The 27,301-nt window shown below is 47.8% G+C and overlaps 1 protein-coding gene across 5 annotated transcripts in view; it reads right to left on the bottom strand.

Moving 5' to 3' along the window:
* The window catches only part of DOP1B (DOP1 leucine zipper like protein B), a 108,078-nt gene that overhangs the window by 47,764 nt on the left and 33,013 nt on the right, over nucleotides 1-27,301 (bottom strand). For all 5 annotated transcript variants that reach the window (XR_009701328.1, XM_061193951.1, XM_061193950.1 and 2 more), the window contains exons 3-15: nucleotides 26,753-26,934; nucleotides 26,194-26,364; nucleotides 19,814-20,003; nucleotides 17,962-18,060; nucleotides 17,493-17,616; nucleotides 15,548-15,657; nucleotides 14,814-14,928; nucleotides 12,276-12,396; nucleotides 9,241-9,360; nucleotides 6,856-6,958; nucleotides 5,917-6,108; nucleotides 3,177-3,861; nucleotides 878-1,149 (exon numbers count right to left, since the gene is read on the bottom strand). Coding sequence is in view for 4 of the 5 variants with exons in the window: in XM_061193951.1 (XP_061049934.1) it covers nucleotides 878-1,149; nucleotides 3,177-3,861; nucleotides 5,917-6,108; nucleotides 6,856-6,958; nucleotides 9,241-9,360; nucleotides 12,276-12,396; nucleotides 14,814-14,928; nucleotides 15,548-15,657; nucleotides 17,493-17,616; nucleotides 17,962-18,060; nucleotides 19,814-20,003; nucleotides 26,194-26,364; nucleotides 26,753-26,934 (2,484 nt within the window). In the remaining variant the exon portion in view is untranslated. The remainder of the gene's footprint in view (nucleotides 1-877; nucleotides 1,150-3,176; nucleotides 3,862-5,916; nucleotides 6,109-6,855; nucleotides 6,959-9,240; nucleotides 9,361-12,275; nucleotides 12,397-14,813; nucleotides 14,929-15,547; nucleotides 15,658-17,492; nucleotides 17,617-17,961; nucleotides 18,061-19,813; nucleotides 20,004-26,193; nucleotides 26,365-26,752; nucleotides 26,935-27,301) is intronic.

A 27,301-nucleotide genomic window follows, 5' to 3' on the forward strand; every position in this document is an offset into this window, starting at 1 on the left:
GGCCTGCGTCACTGCTGTGGTCGACTGGACGGCAGAAGGCACCTGACCCAAGGGTGCCCCACTGACTGCCTATTTAATAGCGTTGACCAGTTAGTTCAGAATTGTAAGAAAGTGATGCAACTGTCATTAGCTATGAGAATCAAGCCTGAGGGTCCTGAGGCAGACTGAAGGTCAAGTGGCAACCAAGTTAGGTCCTGGTTGGCAGGGAGATGGGCAGAGCAAGCAGCCTTGGGACCTGACAGCTTCCCAGGTGAGACCCCGTGAGACCCAGCTGCATTCCACTCCCGCCCTTGGACTTCCACGGGCTCCCCTATCTTTATAATAAGCAACAAGCTAAACCACAGGCCTGCTCATTTACCAGAAATAACCAGGTAACTTCTCTTTTCATGAGCTAGCTGGAGTATCTTTCAGCTTCTTGCAATTAAATGAGCCCTATACTACCTTATTTTCTTACTCTGTCCCCCCAAAAGATGGACAACACCTGCTCACCATCTTCAGCAACAATCGCTCTTACACTTGACACGAACTAAGTTTTCCTTGAGGCTAAATAACCTCAAAGCCTCTAACCTCACAAATTAGGACAGAGTCTCTTTTTCTGTATATGTAGATAACTTAGGAATCCTGCCAGATGGAGTCTGGTCAGCCTAACACTGAACACAAATATTACTGAACACTTGCTGTGGGAACAGAAACTGTGCCAGGAGCCTGGGTTAGAGAGATGGACAAGGCAGGCAAGGTCTCCAGCCACCCTCACCGGCTGCCACCCAAGGCACCATATTCTTTGTCACCACCGCTACAACTTTTGGGACAACTTCAAATAAAGAGTCTGGGAAAAGGGTCCCAGGGTCCCAGCCACCCTCCTCTGGATGGGAAATACCTGATAGAAGTCTGTTTTCTCTGCGATGACTTTCAATATTCCTGGAGCAATGGGAGGAACTGTCACCATCTGCAGCTTGCTGAAAAATGGGTTGTGTCCGGAGCTTTTATAGCGTTTCATCTTGTCTTCAATGACAAGTGCTAGAGACTGGGAGTGGTTTATCACTTCGAGCAGGGTGGAGATGGCCACATCCTGGAGGTAGCAGTCAGTCACACAGCAGCAAATGGTCATCATGGATTTCAGCCAAGATGGAAAACTGGAATCGCCAGCTCCTGAAAGGAAGCCAACCAGAGAGGACAGAGAGAGACAGACAAAACCTCATGAAACTCGCTCACCAACCTGGGAGCCAGTCTCTAAGACGTTTAGATCCGGGAAGTCACCTGGACAGCAGTGTGATAACCCTCTGGTGGTGACAGGATACGCTGTCCCCATTCAGGGCCAGAGGACAAATGAGACCAAGTCTGGTTTCATGCGCTTGTCAGATTATTCAAATTCTGCAAAGGTAGGTCTCAGGGCTTTGAAATGATTCGAAATGTTTGTTTTTATGTCATTTAAAGAATTTGTCAATATAGTAAAATTTGAATTAAAACACTTTTTTTTTTTTTTTGAAATTTACACAGAGTCAAAATCACATTTTTTTGGTGCAGAGTTCAAAATGTGTTTTCAAAGCCCTCTTGGTGGTAGGGCACATGACATTAGCTTTAAAAGAGGCCGAAAATATACTGAAGCTATCAATTCTAAATGCATTTCTTCCAAGTATACTGTCATTTGCAGCTCATGAGCCAAGAGACAAATTGCATGGGAGTTTAAGGTAATGACAAGCGCAGAAATCTTCACCCTCTGCTCCTACCAACTTAATCACTCTTTCTTCTTTTCCACTTTTTCCTCCATCCTTTTTCTCTTTCAAGTGTTCACTGCCTGCAATGGACTCAGCTGTGTCTGCCCAACATTCACATGTTGAAGCCTCCACTCCCAATGTGATGGTACTTGGAGGTGGGGCTTAGGGGAGGTGATTAGGTCTAGATGAGGTCCTGAGTGTGCAGCCTTCAGGATGGGACTGGTGCCCTTATAAGAAGAGACAACAGAGAGAGCCCCCTACCACTGCCCCCCACCCAGGATGTGAACATACGGTGAGAAGGTGGCAGTCTAAAACAAAGGGGAGAGCTCTCACCAGAAACTGACTATGCTGGCACCCTGATCTCAAACTTCTAGCCCCAGAGCTGTGAGAAAATAAATGGCTTTTGTTTAAGCCACCCAGCCTACGGCAGTTTGTTATGGCAGCCCGAGCTAAGATGCTGCCTGTTATGGGTTGAACTGTGTCCTCATAAAAATTCTTACGTTGAAGTCCTAACCTCCTAGAATGTGACCCTGTTGGGAAATAGGTCATGCAGATGTAATTAATTAAAATGAGGCCATGGGGAGTTCCCTGGTGGCCCAGTGGTTAGGACTTGGAGCTTTCACTGCCGTGGGCCCAGGTTCTATCCCTCGTTGGGGAAGAGACAAGATCCCGCAAGCTGCGTGGCATGGCCAAATAAATAACTATTGAATAAACTAAAATGAGCAGAGTGGGCCCCAAATCCAATATAACAGGTGCCTTATAGAAGGGAAATCTGAACACAGACATATACACAGGAAGAACACCATGGAAAGATCAGAGTTGGGCTGCCACAAGCCCAGGAACTACCAGAGGCTAAAGGAGGCTTGAACACATCCTTCCCCAGCACCTTCAGAGGGAGCATGGCCTTGCCAACACGTGGACCTCAGACTTCTGGCCTCCAGACCCATGAGACAATCCATTTCTATTGTTTAAGCCACTTAATTTGTGGTACTTTGTTATGGCAGCCCTAGCAAACTAATATGTAAAGCTTTAAGAGCAGGTCTCAGAAATAGTCTATTTACTGACTACCATAAGCACCTTTAATGTGCCAGACTCTTTTCTCTTTTTTTGTGGCGACGCCCCGTGGCATGTGGGATCTTGGTTCCCCGACCAGGGATGGAACCCGTGCCCCCTGCAGTGGGAGCGCGGAGTCTTAACCACTGAACTGCCGGGGAAGTCCCAGTCCCAGACCTTTTGACGGGCTTTGCTAGACACCCCTAGTTTAAAAATACAGACCCAGCCTCATCAATTTCCCATCTGGTGAGACAAATCCAAACCATACACGCTAACTACAAAACCAGGAAGGAAACAAACGTGGCACACAGTTCCTTCTCGGCCGCTGTGATTTTAGCTCGTCTCTAAACCTCCACTGCCCGAGTCCCACGGCTCCTCCACGGGACTCTAGCCGGGCCGCCCTCTCACCCGGCAGCTGGAAGAGGGCGTCGCAGAGCCGCTCGGTCTCCTCCTGGGACAGGTACACGGGGAAGGTGGCGCAGTCCAGCAGCAGGTGGCAGGCCGCGGCGAAGGCCTCCCTGCAGCCCTCCCGCGAGCTCCCCGGGTCAATGACCACCTGGTCCACGGCCCACTCCTCCTCCTCCTTGCGGCCAGGGCTGCTGGGCAGGGGCGACGGCGTCTCCAAGCTCTTTGTCTTAAATGGAGACCCGCGCACCGTAAACAGGTCCGAGAGCATCTGCCTGAACTGGGGCCCGCCGAGGGGCTTCACCTCCCACGAGTTCTTCCTCGCCGAGTCGCTGCCCGCCGTGCCCCGCATCCCAGCCTCCTCCCTCGGGCCTGCGGGCTCTGCCGACTTGGTTTCTTCTCCGGATGCCATCAGCTGTACTCCAAAGATGTTCTTGTGGGCAAAGTTGGCAATTAGCTCCTGGAGGCAAAGAAACGTCCTCTGCATGCTCCCGCCCTTCTTCCAGACGTCGTCTTTGTCCGGAGAAACCCTGGGAACCCTCAGGTGCTCAGAGAGCTCTGGCGACGAAGCACTGAGGCCGATGCCACTGTCTTCAGATTTAAGTGGAGGAAATGAAGCGTCTTCATCACCAGGAAGCACTGCGTTTGTGTCTAAAATTACTTCACTGTTTTCACCTTTGACTGGACTCTGCAAAAAATGGAAGTTTGTACCGTGTATCTCGAAAGACCAAGGGATTCAAACATCAACTGAATCAGGCTACGAATGCGTCCTCCCTGCTTTTCAAAATCACAGTTCTCTACCCCGAGAGGATGGATCCCTGTGTACACGTGTATAATGCAATGGAGAGGGCACGCAGGGGGCAGGAGAAAGGCGGCCGGCCCAGCGAGGCGGCTGACCAAGCCCCGTGCTCTTTGGGTGGGCTGGCTTTGAGCCCACTTTATTTATTTAGGCCCTTCGGGGGCCAACAGGGTTATTTAGAAACAGCTTCTGGCAGATGTAAAAATATGAATGAGGAAATTGGGCTGAGTGTAAAATAAAGGCACAAAGGAACGAAATAAGGGGAGACAGCTAGAACAAAGTGTTTACCCCCGTACATGTTTTACACACATATATATGCGTATATATATTCTGTAGCTTTTCCAAAAGGATGACACTTCAACCTTTAATGAATCAACCCTCTCATACTGTTACTCAGCTCATATGGCATTAAACTGAAAACTTCAGCATTTGACCCACTGTGCTCTTTGGGGAAGACTGAGACAGTATCATGCAATTTTAGAAACACAGTGTTATTTATATTTGTACACTACACATGCCTAAACTTTATATCTTACATCCTTTTTAGGATATTTTTTTCCAACAGCTGTAACAGCTAGGAAAAAAGGAAAAAAAAGAGACTAACTTAGAGAATGAAGCAACAGTCTGTAATTAGTTTGCAAACTGAGATTCAAGCCCCATCGGGCAGGCATCTGCCCCCAGCACTAACCAACACACACAGCTGTCTTTCAGGAATGCTTCGCTTTTTTAGTCTGTTTGCACACCTGTCTGCCATTGCACCGAATGGATTTCAAGGGCAGAATTTTCAAATCCCTAAACAAACAAAGTAGAAAATAAAAATAGTTCAAAGACCATGGGCCTCAGACTGCTTGTGGAATCATAACTCTTACAGTCTTTTTGGAGGACAATTTGGTAGCATCTTTCTAAGGTAAGAAATGGGTTTGACGGCAACCCATTTCTATAAACTGATCCCTCAGAAACACTTGCAGCCCTGAGAACAGGTCGTGCGAAGATGCTGACTGCAGCACTGTAACAGTGAAAAACTAGAAATAACCAAAATAACCTCGATAGGGGAAGAGGTGAAGAAATTGTAAAGCCATACCATAGAGTCTCATGCAGAAATGAGAAAAGAGTAAGATACCTCTGTGTACACAGATATGGAAAGATGTCCTCCAGATAGTGTTTGGATGAAAACCAAAGTGAATCAGAGAATAATGTATGTTACGGGTTGAACTGCGTCCCCTAAAAAGATGTTGAACTCCTAACCTCCAGCATCTGTGAACGTGACCTTACTTGGAAATAGGGTCCTTGCAGATGATCAAGTAAGTGAGGTCATTAGGGTGGGTCCTAATCCAATATGACTGGTGTCCTTATAAAAAGGTGAAATTTGGACACACACATATGCGCACAGGGAAGATGCCATGTGAAGAGGGAGGCTGCGATTGGTGGGGGATGCGTCTCTAAGCCAAGGAACACCAAAGATTGGCAGTGAAACACCAGAAGACAGGCAAGATGCATGGAACGGATTCTCCCTCACAGCCTCAGAAGGAACCACCCTGCTGACACCTTAATCTCGGACATCTGGCCTCCAGAACTGTGAGACAATAACTTTCTGTTATGTTGTCACCCAGTGTGGCACTTTGTTACGGCAGCCCCAGGGACCACTCTCTCACTTATATTAAAAAAAAAAAGCAAAATTACACGTATACAAACATACACATAGAAAGGTCTGGACGGTGAGCTATGTCTAACCGTTTGCTTAGTGATGGGCTTTAGCAGGAAGTAGCAGGGCAGAGGGTGAAACGACCGGGGGTTGCTTCTACACTAAAGGCTTTTATGACGTGTGTGAGGATTTTAGAAGCGTGTTTTAGATATTACCGATATATCTTCTAGTCTCATCCCTGTGCGGGAAGGTACAAGGTTCCTTCAGCCCAGAGAACCACTTCCGCTCCTCCCAGCACCTACCAAGCTTCCACTTGCAGGCTCTGTGTCCAGGTAGGAAGGCGGCATCTGGACCTTGCTGAGCACTTTGAAACATGTCTTCAAGGCGTGCGTGAGTTCAGGTAAGCTTAGCGCCTCCATTTCCTTGGCCAGAGGCTGCACCAGGCAGCCAAGCACCTGAGGGAGGTACTGGGTTTGCACCTCGGAGTAAAGTTCCTGTGAAACAGAGACACGGGTTTAATGTGTAACCAGTAGAAAATTCAAATTTTTTTTACAGCGTAAGTTTGTTTCACATTAATGCCCAAATCAGAACACAAAATAATATTTCTTTTTGATCTATTTAAATAAATCAATGGACGTTCTTCCTCTCCTTTCAGGTGGCTTTCTTCTTTCTAGCAGAAAATAATAGCCACATTTATTTCTATATTAAAGAAATCAATTTCCTTTGAGAAAATTAGCCAAGGGCGTGACTTTAACTAAGAAATGCATTTACTCTCTGGGACTTCCCTGGCAAGCCAGTGGTTAAGACTCTGCGCTTCCACTGCAGGGGGCACAGGTTCCATCCCTGGCAGGGGAACTAAGATCCCGCATGCCGCGCAACGTGGCCAAATAAATAAATAAATAAATAAATAAATAATTTTAAAAAGGACATACATTAACTCTCACTCCTAAATAACTGTTGTTATTTAGTATGGATGACACTCAGCTCATCATCTGGTTTCCATAACTTCAGCTCAGCCCACTTACAACTGGCTCAAAAGGTATAACCCCTTATATTAAAAGGACCTAAAAGATACAACGTCCAGCTATATCTTCCATGCTGAAACAAACATTAACACAGTGCTATGTATTTATGTAAAACTACTTCTTCAGTAAGTTTAGGTTCATAAAAAGGCCAACAACACTAATCAGAATGTAAATAACAGCCAGCACTGGGCCATCTCCTTAGAGCAGAGGACCTACCAGGGGGATCACGTCCAGAAGGAACACGAGGAGGGTGCAGAGCTCCGAGACTGTTGGGGGAGGGCCGACGCTTCTCCCGACAGCGTGACTCTGCTTTGCGGGTCTGCGTGAGTCACAGGAAAGAAAAACAACTCTCTTATAATAATTTCAAGCGTTTCCTGTGATTTCCAATAGAGTTGCTTATTCTATTTCAACCACAATGAAAGACAGCTTCTGCAGTTCTAATAATTAAGCTTTGGTGCCAAAAACTATCTAACACAGAGAAGTGTCAATAAGTCTTGAATCTGCTTGTCTCCAAAACAGGTTCACTCTGACTTGAACTTCATCAGATCAGGTGAGGGTGGTCCATGCCCACGTGGGATTCCCTACCCAGCAGATCTGGAGCTATCAACAGCAACAATTCCAGGCCCCCAGCCCCAAACCAAAGGCATGTTCCCAGGGAAAGAGCCTGGTGACAGAATGCAGGACAGCTGTTCAACTTGCTGTCAGAGCAACCAGAGACAGCTCCCTCCATGTCACCAGGAGCTCATCCCCACGAGCTGCTTAGAATTTCTCAGCTCCCACAGAGAAGTGTAACTCCACTGGGCTTATCTTATTCTCAAGCTCAACACTTCCTTTTCAATAAGTAGGCAACTGGATACATAAGTTAAAAAGTCAATATACTGGTTCCCAAAACAGTAATTTTGGATTCATCTAGCTATCACAGTACAATTCAACCTGAGTTAATTTTCTTCATTGCAAATTATCGCTTAGTTATCTTGGCATTTATCTTGGTAAGGGACTGAAGAACTGTATCCACTACATCTGGGAGATTCTGCTTCTGGGTGCCTGCTCTAAAGAGACCCATGCATCTGTGTGTAAAGAGACAGGACCAACACGGTTATCAGAGTACTATTTGCAACAATGAAAAGACTGAAACTGGTTTATTCACACACTGGACTACTATACCCAAGATGAATGAACTAGGTGTACATAAATCTCCAAAGGGCTGTGGACCACCCCACCCCCCCAAAACAACACACTGCAAAAAGTTACATACAACTTGATAGTATTTATATAAAATTTGAACAGACAAAACAGGCTATATCGTTTCTGGATACACATGTCATAAAAACACAGATATCACAGGACAGACATGAATTTCAGGACAGAGATGAAAGCTGGGATGAAAGGAGGGAAAAGTGCTGGGAAGGTGGGGAGTCAGCTCTATCTGGGTAGCAACATTTTATTCCTTTAAAAAAAAAGATGTGAAAAACAATGATCAAGTGTGGTCTATAATTTCAGCAATGGGTACATGTGTGTCTGACGTCATTTCCCATCCTTTCTTACATTGGAATGTTTCATAGTTAATTTTTTTTTTTTTTAAAGAAAGCACTCCTCGTAACTCTGAAATGGAACTAAGCTGACCAAAATACACTCTAGCCTCAGTGTAACATGGCCTTGCTGCCCGCCGTGGATCCGATTACAATTAATTTACTCATCACAGGTTTGAACGCCTGCTGGGGCCTGGCACCAGAGGAGGCAAAGGGCATGGCAGGAGCAGCTGGGACGTCGGGCATGCCTGGTTCTAATCTCAGCTGCTGATCTGCTGTGCAACGTCACACAAGGTACTTCACATCTCTGAGCTCCGGCTTTCTTATATGATGGATGGGCCTGCTTCTCCTGGGGGTGTCCAGGGGATGGCCCGCGGCAAACGTTAATAAGTTATGCTTTGATCACAGTTGCAGGTACAGAAGACACTGTGAGAACACAGAGCATTCCAAAGGACGTGATAAGAACGAAGTTTCACAGCATGACTCACAGGACAAAATGGGGTTTGAGAGATTACATCAGTCCTCCTTAACAGCGCAAATCACACGGGAAAGGACTCCAAATGAAAGTTTGCTGTCCTGAGCACGCCACTGCCAGCAATTTGGAGGTGGTGCAATTCACCAGATTGAAAGTGACAGGAAAGCTGATTACAGTAGCTTAGAACATGAATGCTTTCATCTGAACAGTTACACACTAATTTCAATAAGAATTTAAGATGACTGATGATTTCAAAAACACTCTTTCCAGTCCCAGGACCACAAAACTAAGCTTCTTGAATAGATTAGGGCTCCAAGGGCACCATGCAAAGAAAGCCGATTAGATCGACCTAACCAGAAAATGCACAGACGAGTTTCTGAAGTTCGACTTTAATAAGGAAGCTTCAGTATCATGTGAACCTTCTCAATGGCACTGTTTTTAGTTCTATTATGATTTTAAGTGAATTCAATCGTGTACTCAGCAGAGACGACCCAGCGTTAGTGAGTTAAGTATAATCTGACCACAATAAGCAGCTACGAAACCATGACACCCTCAGTTCCCTCCCACATGTTCATAACCCCTGAACTGGAGGCTTACCTAAAACAGTCCTCAAAACACCTTGCCATGTAATCCCAGAGGAAGTCTGTGCTTAGGGATGTGACGAGCAAATTCACTGTTTTAACAATCTCAGAGGCATTTCTGTTTTCTTTTATTGTACTGTAAAGGAAGAGGGATATTTATAAATATATCTATGAAAAAACCTGTATTACGGGAATGCCATGTCTGAAAAACGAATTCATTGTACCATTTACAACTTATTTCTAGAGAGACTGACAAACTCGGTCATAGATAAGAAGTATTACTGTTCTTATATAGGGAAGAGAATGCATCGTGCCATTCTAAACGGTATTTATACTGATCCATTCCCTCAGAAGTAAGCTTAAGAGCTATTGTAGGACTTCCCTGGTGGCGCAGTGGTTAAGAATCCGCCTGCCAATGCAGGGGACACGGGTTCAAGCCCTGGTCTGGGAAGATCCCACGTGTCGCAGAGCAACTAAGCCCATGCGCCACAACTACTGAGCCTGCGCTCTAGAGCCTACAAGCCACAACTACTGAGCCCGTGTGCCACAACTACTGAGCCTGCGCTCTAGAGCCCACGAGCCACAGCTACTGAAGCCCGTGCGCCTGGAGCCCATGCTCCACAACAAGAGAAGCCACCACAATGAGAAGCCCACGCACTGCAACGCAAGAGTAGCCCTTGCTCGCAGCAACTAGAGAAAGCCCGCGGCACCAACGAAGACCCAACACAGCCAAAAACAAATAAATAAATACATAAATAAAAATAAAGAAAAAAGAGCTATTGTAAAAAAGAATGTTATGTGGAAAACCAGCTTCAGTCCAACCATAGGTAATTACATACTCTATTGGTGGAATAACACAGTACAGTCATTTAGGAGGGAAATTCGGCTAACATTTAAATGCATATCTTCTATGACTCAGGAAATTTATTCTAGGGATTTATCCTACAGAAATCCTTGTAGAGGTACACAAAAATGTAGGCAAAGGGGGACTTCCTTGGTGGTCCAGTGTTAAGACACTGCGCTTCCAATACAGGGGGCATGGGTTCAATCCCTGGTCGGGAAACCAAGATCCCTCATGCTGCACAGCTTGGCCAGGAAAAAAAAAAAAAAAAAAAAGATGTAGGCATAAGGATATCATGACAATGTCATTTTGAGGCAGGAGATAGATGGGCTCCAGGCTAGGCATTTACAACTGGCCTCCTGTTTACATCTCTTGGGGCAGGAAAAAGGTGGGCTTCAGGCCGGACACTTACAACTAGCCTCCTGTTTGCATTTCCTGAGACAGGAGATAGATGGGCTCCAGGTTAGGCATTTACATCCAGCCTCCTGTTTGCACTTCGAAAGAGAAATAACAACAGAAACAGAATAAATAGCCAGGCTTTGTCTCCTGAGGACACTTTAAGATAACAGTCATGGCAGGAACAGAGAGGGGCTAAACCCTGTCTGAGTAAAAGATGGAGAGGTCACATATTTCCCATCCTTGGGGCAAGGGAGACATGGCGTGTGCGCAGAAAGGCTCCCTGGGGGTCAAAAAGGAGGGGGCGCCACCCCACAATAGGTGATGCCAAGGCCCCCGCCATGGGCCTCTGGGCTGGAATCCGTCCTGGAAAAAAAGCTGCACACATGTATCGGGGAGGGTCCTAGGGCAGGTCAGGCGTGGAAAAAGAAACTCAAATAAACGGTTTCTCTGCGTGCTCTCCCACTTGTGCTGTGCCTCTAATAATAAACTTTGCACCTGCTTTTACAGTTTTTGCCTCCTTGAAACAGTCTTGCTTTCAAACGGAGGCAAGAGCCAGGGAAAATTTGCGTCTAGTCTCTTGCCCTTGCTGGTCTAGTGGCTAGGATTCCTGGTTTTCATCCAGGCTGCCCAGGTTCAATTCCTGAGCAGGGAACTAAGATCTTGCTTCAAGCCACCACTCACTGCTGCTGCTGCCTCTCCGAGATCAATGTTAAAATACTGAAAAAGTGGAAACCGCCCAAAAGTCAATCAATAAGAGATCGGTCAATCAGTCAGGATTTCTTAATAAGTATAACTCCTTACTGAGGACTTAAAGGCAACCACTATCCTCCACAGAGAAGAGTGTACAGCCATTCACAACTTGCCTTAAAAAAAAAAAAACAGGCAACTGAACAGGTACTGTAACTCCACCTTAAAAATAAATGATAGGCACCTGTGTACTTACGCACTGAAAGTCTAGAAAGAAATACAAATGTTTTATGTTTTTCTCTGAAGGGCGGTGAGATTATGGATAATATCTTTTTCCTTGATGCCTTCCAATATTGGTATACTCTACCATGAACATGTATTACCTTCATATTCAGGAAAACAATAAACTACTCTCACTCTGCGAGAAAAAAACAAACACTAAAGACTCTTGGTACGCTCACAATTAATAAACCAGAAAAATCTTCTAATCGATTTAAATTTTTAACATACCCAATGCCGAGTCAGGGAGAAGGAAATTATATTAAGAGTAAAGTAAAAAGGAGGAGGCTATACTACCTTAAAAAGTACAAAGACAGAACAAAACACAGGGCTGATGGCTAACTACACACTTTAAGTTATCGCCACGTCCGCTGTCTCCCAAACCCCACTCACCCTGCCTCCAGGGCCCTAGAGCGCCTTCATGCCCCTGGGGTACCCTCGCCTTGCTCCCTGCTACCCCCCTTCTGACCGGCCTCCTGAAGACTCACACCCACTTGCCCCACTTCCTGACCTGACCTCCCGCTGGCCCTCCTCCCTGTCACTCACCACTTGTACACCAGACCCAGTTGCCTTTGTTGAGCAACTTTTCACACTTGATCAGTAAATACGGTTTGTACTTCCCAGTGTGGGGCAGAGACAAGATCAAACTCCTTTTAATCATCACAGTATTCAATAGGGAAGAGTCGATTCATATTGATTGATTTAAGAGCACAGGTTATTTTAAGGCATGACCTGACCCTCTGCATCCCTACTTTCTTGAGCACTTCACAATTTATGGTAAACAGAGAAAAAAAATCATGGCATTAGGGAGGGAGGAAGAGTGAAGTTGGAAGCCACACCAGTACCTTATCAGCGAATTTCCACTCTGAGTGTAGCTAAGTTTAAGATCAGAGCCGAGAGCATCTCTGCAGTAAGAATAAAAGGCCCGGATGACTTCGAGAAACAAATTCCCAACAACTTGAGGCCCTGCAATTGAAAAGAAAATGTCCAGATAAATAAATTAATAATCAAAATGTTTTTTAAAAAATCCATTGTAAACCAATGACAAACGTATAAAGCGTATTGAGAGTAACTCTATCTAACATATAGATAATTTTATAGTCTTAAATGTATAGAAACTTTAGTTGTGACAATGACACCTTTAGCTGGGGGAATAACATCTGTGAAAACAGCCAACATTTTTGTAGAGCTTACTGTGTGCTGGCCACTGTTCTAAGCATTCTATAGCTATTAACTTATTTAATCCTCACAATAGCCACAGAACCAGGTATGTAATCAGGTGGGCTGTCCTGATTACAAGGGGACAAGAGGACCGAGGCCCAGATGCTGAATAACTTGCTCCAGGAGGATTCTCAAAGGAGGCAGGGAGTGGGCTAAATGTTTTAAGTGTGCAGAAACTGCCTGGCCAGAGGCCGTCACTCCACAGAAGCACCAACAGAGTAGGGCAACTTCCTATTCTGAATTCTTTTACTGATGAGCTAGAACGACACAAAAGAAATAACACCAACCCAGAAAAGCCTCAGATGGCACAAAAGAACTGGACCCTGCCAGATAGGCAGTTGGAAGGTGGCTGGACATTTCTGCTCCACAAACATCAACCAGCAGGCCTGATGGGAGGGTGTGACTTCCCACTCATGTATTCAGAGGAGTGAACACAGGATGATTCAGAGAAAACAAAAGCTCTGTCAAACAAGGAATCAGCAAATAATCTAATCTCTTATGCTTCCAAAGACAAAAGGTCTCTTTTTCACGACAAGTCCCAGGTGCATTTTATCTATAGCATAAGACTGCCAAATGCTTTTTACTAGTGAAGGAAAGCTTGTGGTCAAGATTCAAGGAGAAGAAATGAGGAAGTGGCTAAAGCTTGGTAGCCAAAGCACAGATGAGACTGACCTATGACCCTCCTATGCCTTCTACTCTACATTACCAATCCACTCCTTTGCCCTTCCAGTGTGTCTTTCCTTGGAAAACTAAATTATCAGATAGGACGAATTTGCTGGGATGGGGCAGAAGCCTGCCATTCACCTCCCTCCAGAAAATATAACCTGGAGCCCAAGCTAGCTCAACGTTTTACTTGGCTCATGTCAAAGCCTTGACGTAAAACACCCATCTCCAAGGGCGGAGCTTGGAGGCACAAAAGCTTCGTGCTTTGACTTTGGTCAGGAGCAGCCAGAGCTGCACCTGTCATGGTACCCAAGTTCATTGGTGTTACATGAGTAACATCTCGGGGATGGGCCGTCCAAGTGCCATCAAGTAAGCAGCAGAGTCCTGACAAAGAGGGCTCAGGCTCTGGAGTCAAACAGACTCCAGAGTTTGAGTCCCAGTTCCTGGGTAGCCCCTGGCAAATGACTTAGCCTTGCTCAACCTTAGCATCTCCCTCTGTAGAATGTGTATAGTAAGAAAATCTACCCCCCAGGGTTGTTGGAGGTACAGAAGTATGCATGGAGATGCGTATTAACGATGCACAAAATAACTGCTCAAAAAAATGTCACCATTATTATTAACAACAGTGAAAACACACCAGAACCTCAGTCTCCCTTCTGTCTCCCTTGACCAGAAGCCCTTGTTTCCCTTTGTACACCTAGAGCCTAGCACCTTCCCTGCTGCACAGATGCCCCACGCCCGTCTCCGAATGCATAAACAAAGGGTCCCCATCCTGAGGCCAGAGGGCGGAGGAACTTAACGAACGCCCTCAGCTCTCGTTCTCTGCAAATGGCGCCTGGACGGTGGGCACGTCCTGAGCACTCAGATGATGCTATCAGGGATGAATCCCACGGAGAAGGGGGTTTCCTTCCCTGTTACCGTGTTCAAGAGATGAGATGTTGAGATCTTACAGTGAATGGATACCGGGGCAGTTTCTTTTTTTTTAAAGGAAGGGAGAGAAGGTCACTTTCCTCAACGGGTGCCCAGAGGACCACGGTATATAAGGGGCAACCCTTTTGGAACCAGAGTCTAGTTCAAACCCCCTCATTTGACAGAGGAAAACACTGAGGCCCAAACAGCAGAAGGGGCTTGCCCAGGGTCACAAGGCAAAAAGATGGAGGAGCGTCCCCTATTTGCTTGAGAATACAATCAAGGCTCAGTTGAAGAAATGATTTGATTGAAGAAACGTTCTCACAAGGTCAGTACCGTACGTGCCCTGCAGGCACGCGTGCAGATGAGCACGACAGCTCAAAGGTATTATAATTTCTTCACAAAAACGTCCAAGTAATTGTGCAAAACTTTTAAGTGATGCCCAGATAATGAAAACTGAAGCACACAGCATGACTAAACTACTTCAAGATTCTGAACTTCCAAAGATTAAACTGTATTCTAAATAACACGTTGATTGTATCTCACCGGAGTTTTAATGGTGTGTGATGGTAAAGCTCATCTAATGTTACCTATTTCTGGCTTGTCAAGCAGACTGAGAAGGATGCGGAAAGGCTTCAGGTACGTGTGGTGGCGTTCCTCCACGTCAGCATCAGGGAACTTCTGGTGCAGTATCTCAGCCAGACCCTATTTTTTTTTTAAAGCCACATATTAGGGTATTATATAAAGTACAGTATGACTTTATTGGTTGTTCTAGCTGTTAAATGCTCTGGGATAGAAGTAAAAGCAGTCATGCAGCACGAGGTGACTACAGTCGGCCCTCCATATCATGGGTCTTGCAGATTGAAAATATTTGGGAAAAAAAATTCCAGAAAGTTCCCAAAAGCAAAACTTGAATTTGTCGCGCTTTGGCAACTACTTATATAGCATTTACGCTGTATTCTACAACTATTTACACAGCATTTACATCGTAAGTAATCTAGAGGTGGTATCATAAGTAATCGAGAGACGGGTTAAGGTATGAGGATGAGCATAGGTTATATGCAAATACTAGGCCAAGTTATAAATATGAGGGACTTGAGCATCTGTTGATTTTGGTATCCATGGGGGGGGGGTGGGGGGGGTAGGGGGGTGCTGGAATCAATCTCCTGCAGATTCCAAGGGACAACCATACATGAGATTTTCCCAACTGTGTACTAAGGAACAGGCCCCCTGCCTACTTCTGAGGTCCCACAAGGAACTCCACTGAAGAACCATGGTCAGGAATGCCCTAATTGGGATCTACTTTCCAGAAATGCTCCTTTACCTCAACTAAAAGATCCTTGGAATATTTCTCAAAAAAATACGAGGACTGGTCTTCGTAAGACTTTGAGATTTCCGATTCCGGCACAATGGTATTTCCTTTAATATCTGAACCTATAAAAGAACAAGCACCATGAGCTGTAAAGAAATCTATACATTTAAAGTACATCTTATTGTGCAAAGGTCTCATGCTCTGACATTTTAAAAAATAGAATTCCTCCAACAGAAAACCAAAATCAGATCCAGCAAAACCGAGACCTATTTTCTTCTGACAGTGGTGGGCCAGGGATCAGACAGGCAGAATTCCATCTCAACGGGCATCAATTTAGTTTACCCCAAGAATTCATCCTGATTATCTTCGACAAGTATGATTACCAGGATCTGATGGAATGAGTATCATTTTTAAAAACCAGTATTTATTTGTATGGCACTATGTAAAAATCAAGGTATTCTCAACTATATGCCCTCATTTTGAGCCTTGGTAAGTCTCTAAGGTCCTCAGGGCAAGGAACAGCATCTTTCTAAGCAGAGAGTCTGGACTCCTGGGGTCGTGGCTAAGCAAGTCGGAGCCGGTACTGAACTTGGGTCCAGGGTCCTGTCTACATACAGTGTGCCTAGCCCCACTGAAAGGCAGCCGTGCATTTAACAAAATCATTCTTTTAACAAAAATGCTCAAAGAGCCTGTAAATATCCTTCTGGAAATCCTTCATAAGCTTCTGTGCTATGACTTCTGGAAGTTTTACAACTAGGGGAAGAAAAGGTTAAGAGGACTTTCTGACATTGGTATGAGAAGATCTATGAGGGTTGAAAAAAAAAAAGCTGAGAAGCAGAGGATTTTTAGGGCAGGAAAATACTCTGTGTGACACTATAACGGTAGATGCATGTCATTATACCTTTGTCTAAACCCACAGAATGCACAGCACCAAGTGTGAACCTTTGTGTAAACAGCCAACTGTGGGTGACGATAAGGTATCAGTGTAGGTTCCTCGACTGTAATAAACGTGTCACTCCAGTGGGTGATGCGGTGATAGGGTAGGCCGTGCTTGGCGGGGAGGAGGGGGGAGGTGGGACCTCTCTGGACCTTCCTCTTAGTTTTGCTGTGACCCTAAAACTGCTCTAAAAAAATAAAGTCTTTCTAAAAAAAAAAGTACGGAGTTTTTTCACAATGGCTCTGTAAACCACCTTCACTTAGGTACATGGACTTGGGAATTTTAGGCCCTGTGATTTCCTGGACTTGTCCCCATGAAGCCTTCCATCCAACCAACGGTCAACGGCTCTTTTCCTACAGGTCTGCAGTCTGTCCACAAGAACACATGCTCACAGAAACATGAACCGGGATCTCATGCTCTTCCAAAGTCATCCAAATATCTCCCCAAACGTGTCAATGCCACAAACGTTCCCATCCAGACAAAACCTTCTTTTACATATATTCCACGTTTCTGGGTTTTCTCACACACAGTCTTATCCCATGAAACTTCTTCCTACCTGAATAAGGCTTTAATAAGGAAGCTTCAGTATCATGTGAACCTTCTCAATGGCACTGTTTTTAGTTCTATTATGATTTTAAGTGAATTCAATCGTGTACTCAGCAGAGACGACCCAGCGTTAGCGAGTTAAGTATAATCTGACCGCAATAAGCAGCTACGAAACCATGACACCCTCAGTTCCTTCCCACATTTTGTGGTCTTTCAAGCTTCTTAAAATGGAATTCGGTTAACATTTTAAAAATTCCATTACTTCCGTTTTTTTATGTAACAGCTGTAAAATAACCAAAGCTGCGGGGTAGGCAGCAGAACTCAGCTGACCAGTGCCAATTCAGTCACCGTGTTATCTTTCCACACTTTGTGATTCAGAAATGTATCAACGAGATTGCGACTTTATTCCAAAAATCAGCACTCAAAGGTTTCGCCTTAACTCTGACTTTTCAACTCCCACGTATTACTCAGTACCTAGTAACCACGCGTAAAGCCTTCTGTTCAGAGACATATCTCTTCTCAGGAGGGTCTGGGTGGCGGCCGAGAGGACGCGCACCATGTCGGATCGGAGCAGGGGGATGGCTCTCTCATTGGAATCCTATGAGGAGGAAAGAGAAAACTATACTGCAAGGAGATGACATAGTAAATCGCCGGCTTTCTGACATGTGGCCCCTCCTTACCAGTCTACAAAGCTTTATCTTAAAGAAGCGGTTCTCAAAAGGGGCTGGTTTTGCACACGCTGCCCAGGGAAAGAGGCTATTCAATTTTCGCTATGGAAACACCACTCTCACAGAAATGACCGAGGACCCTGAATGGCTGAAAGCGAATAGTGGTCACTGAGCGGCTGCCCTCCCCTTCGGACGAGAGGGCTCGGACCTCTCCCGTCTACCCCACGGCCTCAGGAAAGACCAGCGACTCCCCTCGAAGAGCACAAACGGCTTACCAGACAGGTATAAAATGGGAAGAAGAACAGGACAATCTCCAGATTATTTCTTTGCACCAGCACGTTTGAGTCCAACAGGGATGCACATAAGGACTTTACCTACAAAAGACAAAAAGCCACGAACATTTCATGCCCAAGACATTGGACATCATTTGCAGGCTACTCTTTATAGTCATAAAAATGAAAATAACTTTTCCTGGGAATCTTGAAACCACCGTGTTATATCGTGTGGAACAGAATAATAAGATATAAATATGGGAAACTTGATTCTAGCTCCAGACACTAGGGGGCTGTGTGACATCGGGAAGACCTTCAGCCGCAGCCCTCACTGTTCCATCTCAGAGACGGAGGGCTTTGGACCAGATCGTCAGATTCTAAGACCTCAAATTCTATAATCCCAGAAACGAATACATTTAGGTTCCAATAGGAACTTTTAGCTACACTAAAACTCCGAAGAGTGTCAGTCAAATGGATTCCAAACCAATTAAGTAGACATTTTGAGTGTCTTTTCTGAGCATAGATAGATGTAATACAGCTGCATAATAGAAAAGAGCCATAAGACAAATGGTAACAAAAAGCTATGAGAACTGGGAAGAGGAGAGGGAGAGATCTTTCAGCTGGGGAGAACAGTGAAGCTTTGGGGGTAAGCTGAGTTTTTCGTAATACACGCAGGAGACACGCTGAGGTGGGGGAGAAGAGGCACAGGCAGTGAGTGCAGGACGACGGGCTGGCTGGAGCAAAGACAGCATCACAGACATGCCAGGCCAGGCCAGGCAGCCAGCTCCGGGAGTGTAATGGGCCTGAAGTGGAGAGTGAAGCATCTGGTGAGCTGGCTGCAGACTGTTAGAATACTCCTAAGGATGGATTTTATCTGCAGCAAACAGGTATTTTTCAAGCACAGTACAGATCTGAGCAAAGCTATGTTTTAGCAAAGTGAATCTCTTAGCAACCAAAAAAGGACTGGATGGGGAGAGGAAGGGATGGGGAGAAACCGGTTAGAAAATTACATGATGGTCCAGGAACGAGACCCAAGAAGCTGAGGCAGGGCAGTGAAAACGGAGAAAGAAACAAAGTGGTACTGACAGGGCAGGGAATAAGGGAACGTGACTATTGAGGGTCTCCTCTGCCCTCAGCAGAGGTCCTTTTCATCACTCTTTTCCTCAGAGAGCCCCGTGAGGAAGCTCCATTATTCCCACTTCGCAAAGAGGAATGGACTCAGAGGGGTAAGTAATCGGTGCAACTTTGTTAATGATGGATTTAGTTTTGAACTTTTTAACTTCAAAGCCTGGGTCCACCACTAGGTGGCGACAGACTGCAGGCCGTTAAACAAATGGTAACTTTGAGGAAAAGGGAGAAAGATCTGGGAAGTTCCCATTCTTCAAGGTCATGAGAAGGCAGGTCGCTGCCAGGGAAGAAGGGCCTGGGCACGGACAACCGAGGTGTGAGAGCAGCCAGAGGAGAGGAGGGCGGCGGGGATGACGGCAGGAGCTGGAGCGAGCCTACTGGGCGGGCAGTGGGCGGTGTGACGGGGCAGGGGAAGAAAACGAGGCTGTGGCTCAACAGCAGACCCCAGCCAGGCTCCGCGGAGCGCCGTCGACGGCCACCCGTAACGTGGAAGCTGCGGGGCCTCCCGGAGGGCCCTCCTCGCGTGAATACACAAACGTGACGCACGTGTTAGAAGCCAACGCCGCCATTGTGGCTTTCGCAGTGATGCTGCCTCCTCGCCTGCCCAACCTCAGAGCGCCTCTGCTTCCCGCTGCCCTGCCCCCTCCCCTCCCCCTCCCCCTCCCCCCCCCCATGGCCCTGGTGCCGGGGAGCCACCCCGCCGGGAGCCCGGCACCCCGGCACCCACCGTGAGCTGGTAGTCGGTCCCCAGCATGTACTTCTGCTCTCTGCCGGGCGAGCCCCGGCTGATGTGGCCCACCACAAAGAGCGAGGCGGGCAGGCGGATGGACGGGCTCGCCAGGACGCTCCCCCAGAGGGCGGCGTAGAAGACCTCCCTGCCGACCACCAGGGACAGCTTCAGGAGCAGCGCGTCCGTCCTGTGGGCGGGAGAGCATAGAATCAGGGCGCATCCCGCGGGCTCTCACGGGCGCTGCTCACTCCCCCTGGCCGGGAAGCACCATCGTCCTCCTCATTTTGAGATGCTGCCATCTCTCGCCCTTCTGTGTTTGTCCACCTGCTGGCTGTCACTGAAACTGAATTTGCTAAAACAAACATGTCACCGAGGGGTGCGGCTTCTTGGCCAAGAGGCAGCATCTGACCCGTTGTGTCACACTGTGGCAGAGATCCGTCTCCGCCTCCGGCCTTGCTGTGGATGCCATGGTGCTTACGGGTTCCACTGCCCCAAAGTGGATGAGCAGATCAGCCACTCTGTATAAAAGTAGGAGTCGTCATTTAAAAAAAGAAAGGCTAATGTGACTGATTGAAGACCTAAGTAATGATAAAGACACCCCCGCCCTGACCACAGCCAAAAATGTGCCCAGTGACACCGGATTTTAGAAACACTGGGGACAACATTCCCCTGGGCCTCCTGCCGCACGGCACATTCCAGAAGGTCTGGAGCCGAGTTCCCATCACTCTGCCCACAGCACCTCCATACACCGGCTCCCACTCCAGGAAGCCCATCTGCGGACGACCAGCATTTATTCGTCTCTTTATCTTTATCCAGGTCTCCCATGACACGACGTCAGCGACTTCACGGCCGTCCTCTAAGAGAAGCAGCATCATCAGTGGGTGTGGGCTTGTTTTTCCGCCGACGCTGACCGAGGCCTGGCCCTTCTCCGCTCGGGGCGCACCTGCAGCTGACGGGGCACCTTCCCGCCGACTGCGAACACAAAGCTTGCGGGCCGGGTGATAGCATCTATCAATACAACAGCGGAGGCAAACTCCCACAAAGGGATTTCACTCGCACAGAAGTGAAACCTCTGTGCGTTTCAGCTCTCAGCTATGGTAGGGAAAAGGGATGCAAATGTTGCGAAAATACCTGAGAGTCTTTGAGCAAAAACTCAGCACAGGAGAACAGAGCTGATGCTGAGGCCACACAGCCACCGTCACCACTAGGTCTGCTCTGCTGGCTGACGCCCCCCAGTGCCCAGATGAGTGTCTGACACACAGCTGGCACTTGAAAAAACTGTCAGATGAATGCCACTCTTTCCCTTTTACTATAAGCCAAACTGTCTTCAGCTTACTTTTTAATAACCACTTCTGTGTATATTAAAATATTTCATACAAAAAATGCCTACTACCTTTTGATATTAAAAATAAATTTTGTTCTCCTTAAACCTAGTCTCCTTAAGCCTTCTTTTTGACTCATAAAATATTTGTAGCAAAAGATGCAGAGGAAAAAAATGAAGAAGCACAAGTAACGTTTAGGAGAAGGACGCAGAATGGTTTAGTGGCTAAAGGTACTGATGGGTCTCCTATCAAGGCTGAGCAAACAAATAGAGCTTATCTTTGCCCAGCTCTGAAAACAACCAAACAAAGGCCCTAATTTGGGGCAGAAGCACCATTCAGCAGCTGCGGTTACAGTAAGTCGGGCAGATGGGTCACTGTGTCCTCTGGACAGACAGCGTGGTCCTGAGCTAGGAAGAGATTCCCACAGCAACAGATTAATTTAGGAAGCCCCCGGAGTGCTCCTCTCTCCAGGATCCCAGAAGACCACCGCTTAGCTAAAACCCAATGCAGACACTACAATGCACACACTGCTATCACATCCCCTTTGCTTAGGACAGCATATCCCCAAAGTACGTTCCACAGAACACTGGCCACTTGGGCTGTTCCACAGTAGAGAGGTTCCACTGTCTGAGAGCCTGGGGAATGCCACTTATGCTATCCTTTCTTCAATATTTACAGAACACTGGCTAGTTTTCTTTACGAAAGAAACACAGCTTTATATATAAATATAAAAATTCCCATTTTATTCTAAAAATTAATGGATATTAAAAATTGAAATGATGCTACAGGTCCGAAAATGGCAATTATGACAGGACTCTGCTATGGAGAGCAAAGTAAAGAACAAGCTAACTGGGGTTAAAAACTAAGTAACTTTCTACTAAATAAGAATTACTGGGCTTCCCTGGTGGCGCAGTGGTTGAGAATCTGCCTGCCAATGCAGGGGACACGGGTTCGAGCCCTGGTCTGGGAAGATCCCATGTGCCGCGGAGCAACTAGGCCCGTGAGCCACAACTACCGAGCCTGCGCGTCTGGAGCCTGTGCTCCGCAACAAGAGAGGCCGCGATAGTGAGAGGCCCGCGCACCGCGATGAAGAGTGGCCCCCGCTTGCCGCAACTAGAGAAAGCCCTCGCCCAGAAACGAAGACCCAACACAGCCAAAAATAAATTAAAAAAAAAAAAAAAAACTCACAGCACCTCAGTTGTGAAGTTCCAAAATAAGTGTGCACAGTTTAGTGTCCAAAACTGTAATCTTTTCTATTTAAAACCAACAATCAACAAAACAAAACACACACACCAACCCCCAATGCCTGCTCCTCCCGTCCTCCCTCAGCCACCCTGGCTGCTGCTTTCGTGCCCCCTGCAAACGCGAGCTCATGCTGACGGCACCGACACGCTCTCCTCTCCTCAGCTGACGGCAGGTGAGGGACACAGGCCGTGCGCCGTGAGCCCCAGGCACTGCACGACTCTGGCCGTGCGGTCGCTTGCCGAATGGACCCTCGTGGAAAGCCGAGCTGTCACAAGACCGAACAGCGTGGGGTGTGACCGTCTGAACAAGCAGGGCAGTGACAACAGCGCTCCGCACCACCATAGTCGGATATACGTCAGAGAAGGGGGGGAAAAGCTCTAGACCCAGCAGAGCTCGTCATCATGGTGCCTGGAATCAGCCAAAAGAAAGGTCAATAAATATTTTTCAACTACTATCTAAATCGGGGTTTCTCAACCTCCACCCTGTGGCCCCCTGGGGCTGGATGCTCCTGTGCTGTGGAGGCAAGCGTGTGCACTGTGGGACGTTCAGCTGCATCCCTGGCCTCCACCCGCTAGATGCCAGTAGCACCCTCCCCGCCCCAGGTTTAACAACCAGAAGTGTCCCCAGATATTGCCAAGTGTCCCCTGGGGGACAGAAACCACCCCGGGCTGAGAGCCACTGACTTAAAGGGACATCTCTGGGGAGCCGGGTTTTGCCTGCTTTCCTCTCCTCCGCCTCCTCAGAACAGGAGTGGAATATTCTCCCGCCCCCAATACCACTAATCCTGTTTTCTCCGTACAGCAAAACACAGCACACTATGTGGCTACTTCTTGGGCACTTTAAAAAAGGAATTCTGGCCAGGAGTGATCTGCAGACATCAAAGGGTTATTAGAAAGCCAGGGTGAATAACGAGTCCTAACACTGGCCAAAATTTCCATTCCCTTATGGTTCACTGACAAGAACAGAGCAGGAACCGTCCCCGCCTCCACAAGACCCCTGAGTCACCCGTCCTCACCAGCCCCAAACTCACTCACTCACCGCTTCGCCTTTTCCACCGCCTTGAACATCACGACCCCCCGCCCCCAGACCCCCCCTTCCTGTCTCTGCAGAGTATTTGCTGGGGTCGGGGGGTGTCTGACTCGATTCCTATGCACGTTGGGGAAGAATCGTTGCTGAACTCTCTCAAACTGACACGGACACGTGCGGTCACCCGACTGCTGTGCTCTGAGACCACACATCCCTCGACCAGCCTCCACCTCGGAAGGCCAGTCACTCCCATCTCTGAGGGCTGCAGACGCTGGACTTGGCTTTCTGTCACACCTGCAGCTACTCAGTGGTTCACACAGCTTCACTCAGCTCTTGGTTGAACATCACGACCCCCCGCCCCCAGACCCCCCCTTCCTGTCTCTGCAGAGTATTTGCTGGGGTCGGGGGGTATCTGACTCGATTCCTATGCACGTTGGGGAAGAATCGTTGCTGAACTCTCTCAAACTGACACGGACACGTGCGGTCACCCGACTGCTGTGCTCTGAGACCACACATCCCTCGACCAGCCTCCACCTCGGAAGGCCAGTCACTCCCATCTCTGAGGGCTGCAGACGCTGGACTTGGCTTTCTGTCACACCTGCAGCTACTCAGTGGTTCACACAGCTTCACTCAGCTCTTGGTTGAACATCACGACCCCCCGCCCCCAGACCCCCCCTTCCTGTCTCTGCAGAGTATTTGCTGGGGTCGGGGGGTATCTGACTCGATTCCTATGCACGTTGGGGAAGAATCGTTGCTGAACTCTCTCAAACTGACACGGACACGTGCGGTCACCCGACTGCTGTGCTCTGAGACCACACATCCCTCGAACAGCCTCCACCTCGGAAGGCCAGTCACTCCCACCTCTGAGGGCTGCAGACGCTGGACTTGGCTTTCTGTCACACCTGCAGCTACTCAGTGGTTCACACAGCTTCACTCAGCTCTTGGTTCAACGTCAAGAAATCACAATGTTGGGAGAAAACACCCGTGTTAAGCAACTTTAGCGACTGTTTAAATGAACATTTGTTTATCAACTAGGAGAACACATGACAACACCCCAACTACCGACATGCTCCTGGTGTGATTCACTCTTACAGATTAAAAAAACTGCAATACACTTTGGGAGCTGATGTGTTCATCTTCAGATGATGGGAAAAAAGCATGTATATACACACATCTGTTAGGAAAACGTCAATGGATCAGAACTCTAGAAAGAGCCTGGTACTAGGAGTCAAGAAACAGAGTCTGGTAAAGGTCCTCTTGTTGACCCCATATGACTTTGACTGTTCCCTTACGCACACACCTACCCAGCCTCTCAGGGCATGGTGCTAGGTTTAAAACAGCAATGAGACAGACCCTGCCTCCTAGGGAAGTGGATCCTAGTGACTCAGTGCACCGCTGAGGTGGATTCCCCACTGGGAAGTGGATGGCCACCACCCGCTCTGTGTGAAAGCTCCAAACGGTCAAATGCGCATCCAATCCCAGCACGGAGGCTTGTGACTTTAATGCACCCTTGGTCACCAGCGACTGTCCCACAAACCATTCCGATTATTTGGTTTCCTTGAGGGGAGCACTCTGAGCGGACTTTGGATTGACTGTGAGATTCCACTCCACACCCCCTGCACGCTCCAGTCACTGCCGACACAAAATAGGCCCAGGGGGCGCAGCTGGGGCCTCTGGCATGGGGAAAATTCGAGCAGTTTCTTGTGTGATCAAATGGAAACTTTTGCAAGCACACAGGTTTCTAAACCTCCCAGTCAGGCTGCACGTGGGCTCTGAAAACGGGTCCTATGAACAGAAGTTAATCACTGCGGCATCACTCAGAATAGTTAATACGCTGGAAGTGAGCTCTTACATTATGATTCTCCAGAAAAACAGGACACTCTGTATACTCAATCTGAATGGATACAGCCTCTCTCCTCTCTCCTGTTCCTAAGCAATGACCAAAACAAACAAACACCACTGCATGAACTTTTACGCGTATGAGTTTGACAAATTTCTCCAAGGTGCTTCTGAAACTTGTCAAAAGCTATGCTGCTTAGCCTCACCCCTTTTTGACCTTATCCATCAATGAAACGTGGCCTTGCTTTTTCATTTGGAAGCAGCGTCGTATGACAGGAGGGAGGGGGACTTCAGAATGTGACATGTGGGGAGTAGAATCCCACCTCTACTGCCTACTGGCTGCGACTCCAGGAAACTTTCTTACCTTCTGACCCTCACCTGGAAGTGAGGTAATTCCCAGGCACACACGGTATTTCGTCAGGCAGAGACCACCACAGAAATGTAAACATCAACCCGCCCTGCTTTGTGGGTCTCTGCACTTCTGTCCCCACTTCTTTATTTTTAATTTTTACTTATTTATTTATTTTTGGCTGCGTTGGGTCTTCGTTGCTGCGCGCAGGCTTTCCCTAGTTGCGGTGAGCGGGGGCTACTCTTCATTGTGGTGCACGGGCTTCTCATTGCGGTGGCTTCTCTTGTTGCGGAGCACAGCTCTAGGCACATGTGCTTCAGTAGTTGTGGCACATGGGCTCAGTAGTTGTGGCTCGCGGGCTCTAGAGCACAGGCTCAGTAGTTGTGGTGCACGGGCTTACCTGCTCCGCGGCATGTGGGATCTTCCCAGACCAGGGTTCGAACCCGTGTCCCCTGCATTGGCAGGCGTATTGCTAACCACCGCGCCACCAGGGAAGTCCCACTGTCCCTGTTTCTTATACAGCAGTGAAATAAAATACAAACCACATGGGCGGCCCCCCTGGATGGGCACAGCCGTCAGCTCTGGATGAGACCCACCTGTCGTAGATCTCCGAGCCCTCCTCCAGGCCGGGCAGCAGGCCGATGATGAAGGCCTGGAGGCTCGGCAGGAGCAGCTTCTGCAGCGGGAGAAAGTACTTCTCGTACAGGCCAAGCAGCACGGGCCTCACCGACATGGCTGCATGTGCCAGAAGAGGGAACAACCCACAGCTTTGGGACAGAAAAAGGGAGAGGAGGGAAAATGAGACACCTGCTCAGAAGCTCCAAGTGGCTGGCCAGCCCAAGGGGGTTTTCAAAAGCAGCCAGCCAGCCAGCCAGCTGTCTACACTGGTGATGGAGATGCTCGCTTGTCAGGAGACGGTCACAATGAACTGTTGGCCCAGAGCAGGTGATAGGCAGTATGCACGTTACACTCCGACTTAGAGAAAAGTCAGGGACGACATACTCCAGAAGGTGAGCCCTGGTTACCTCTGTGATGGCTTTATGGTGAACTGACACACCCCTCTGTATTTTTTTGTTTATCATTTTCTCATCTTGTGAACTGAAATATGGATTACTTGGGTAATAAAAAAGTAAAACGGTGGGGATGCTATCATACCTGTATAGGAACAAATCCTTGGCCAGCCATTTGGTCCCCACAATTTTAAAGATAATTTCATAGGTTTCTAGGGCTTTTAAGTGCACACCGCTGGGCAAAGCAGGATGCAGGCACTGAGCTAATCTCTTGCTGATAATGAGCCGTCTTGGCAGCAAGGAGTACCTCAGGTTACTCTGGAGAGCCTGGAAAACAAGAGGAAAAGCACATAAGGAAGAAAGCAGTGACACTGACTGTGGAAAGGACATCTGCCGAGGCCAGGAAGACACCAGCAGGCCCCAGTGTGGCTGTAAGAGGTGGGACGTGACAGGACAGGAGGACAGAGGGACTGCGCGGGAGGGCTTGGGGAGGGGGGCCACGAGCCAGTATCAGGGACGCGGGGCCGGGAAGCCCCCAGCAGTGAAGGGAAACCCTGCATCCCTTCAAAGGGACTCTGCCCCTGTCAGGCCAGTTGCTGATGGAGCCGTGTGCTTCTGTCTGGGGAAGCCTCTAGTCTACACATGAGACTAAGCCGAACACAGACTTCCCGTCCCCAAGAAAACCCTCGTCTGT

Source organism: Eubalaena glacialis, chromosome 6, assembly GCF_028564815.1.
Source record: "Eubalaena glacialis isolate mEubGla1 chromosome 6, mEubGla1.1.hap2.+ XY, whole genome shotgun sequence".
In the NCBI taxonomy this organism is placed as follows: Eukaryota; Metazoa; Chordata; class Mammalia; order Artiodactyla; family Balaenidae; genus Eubalaena; species Eubalaena glacialis.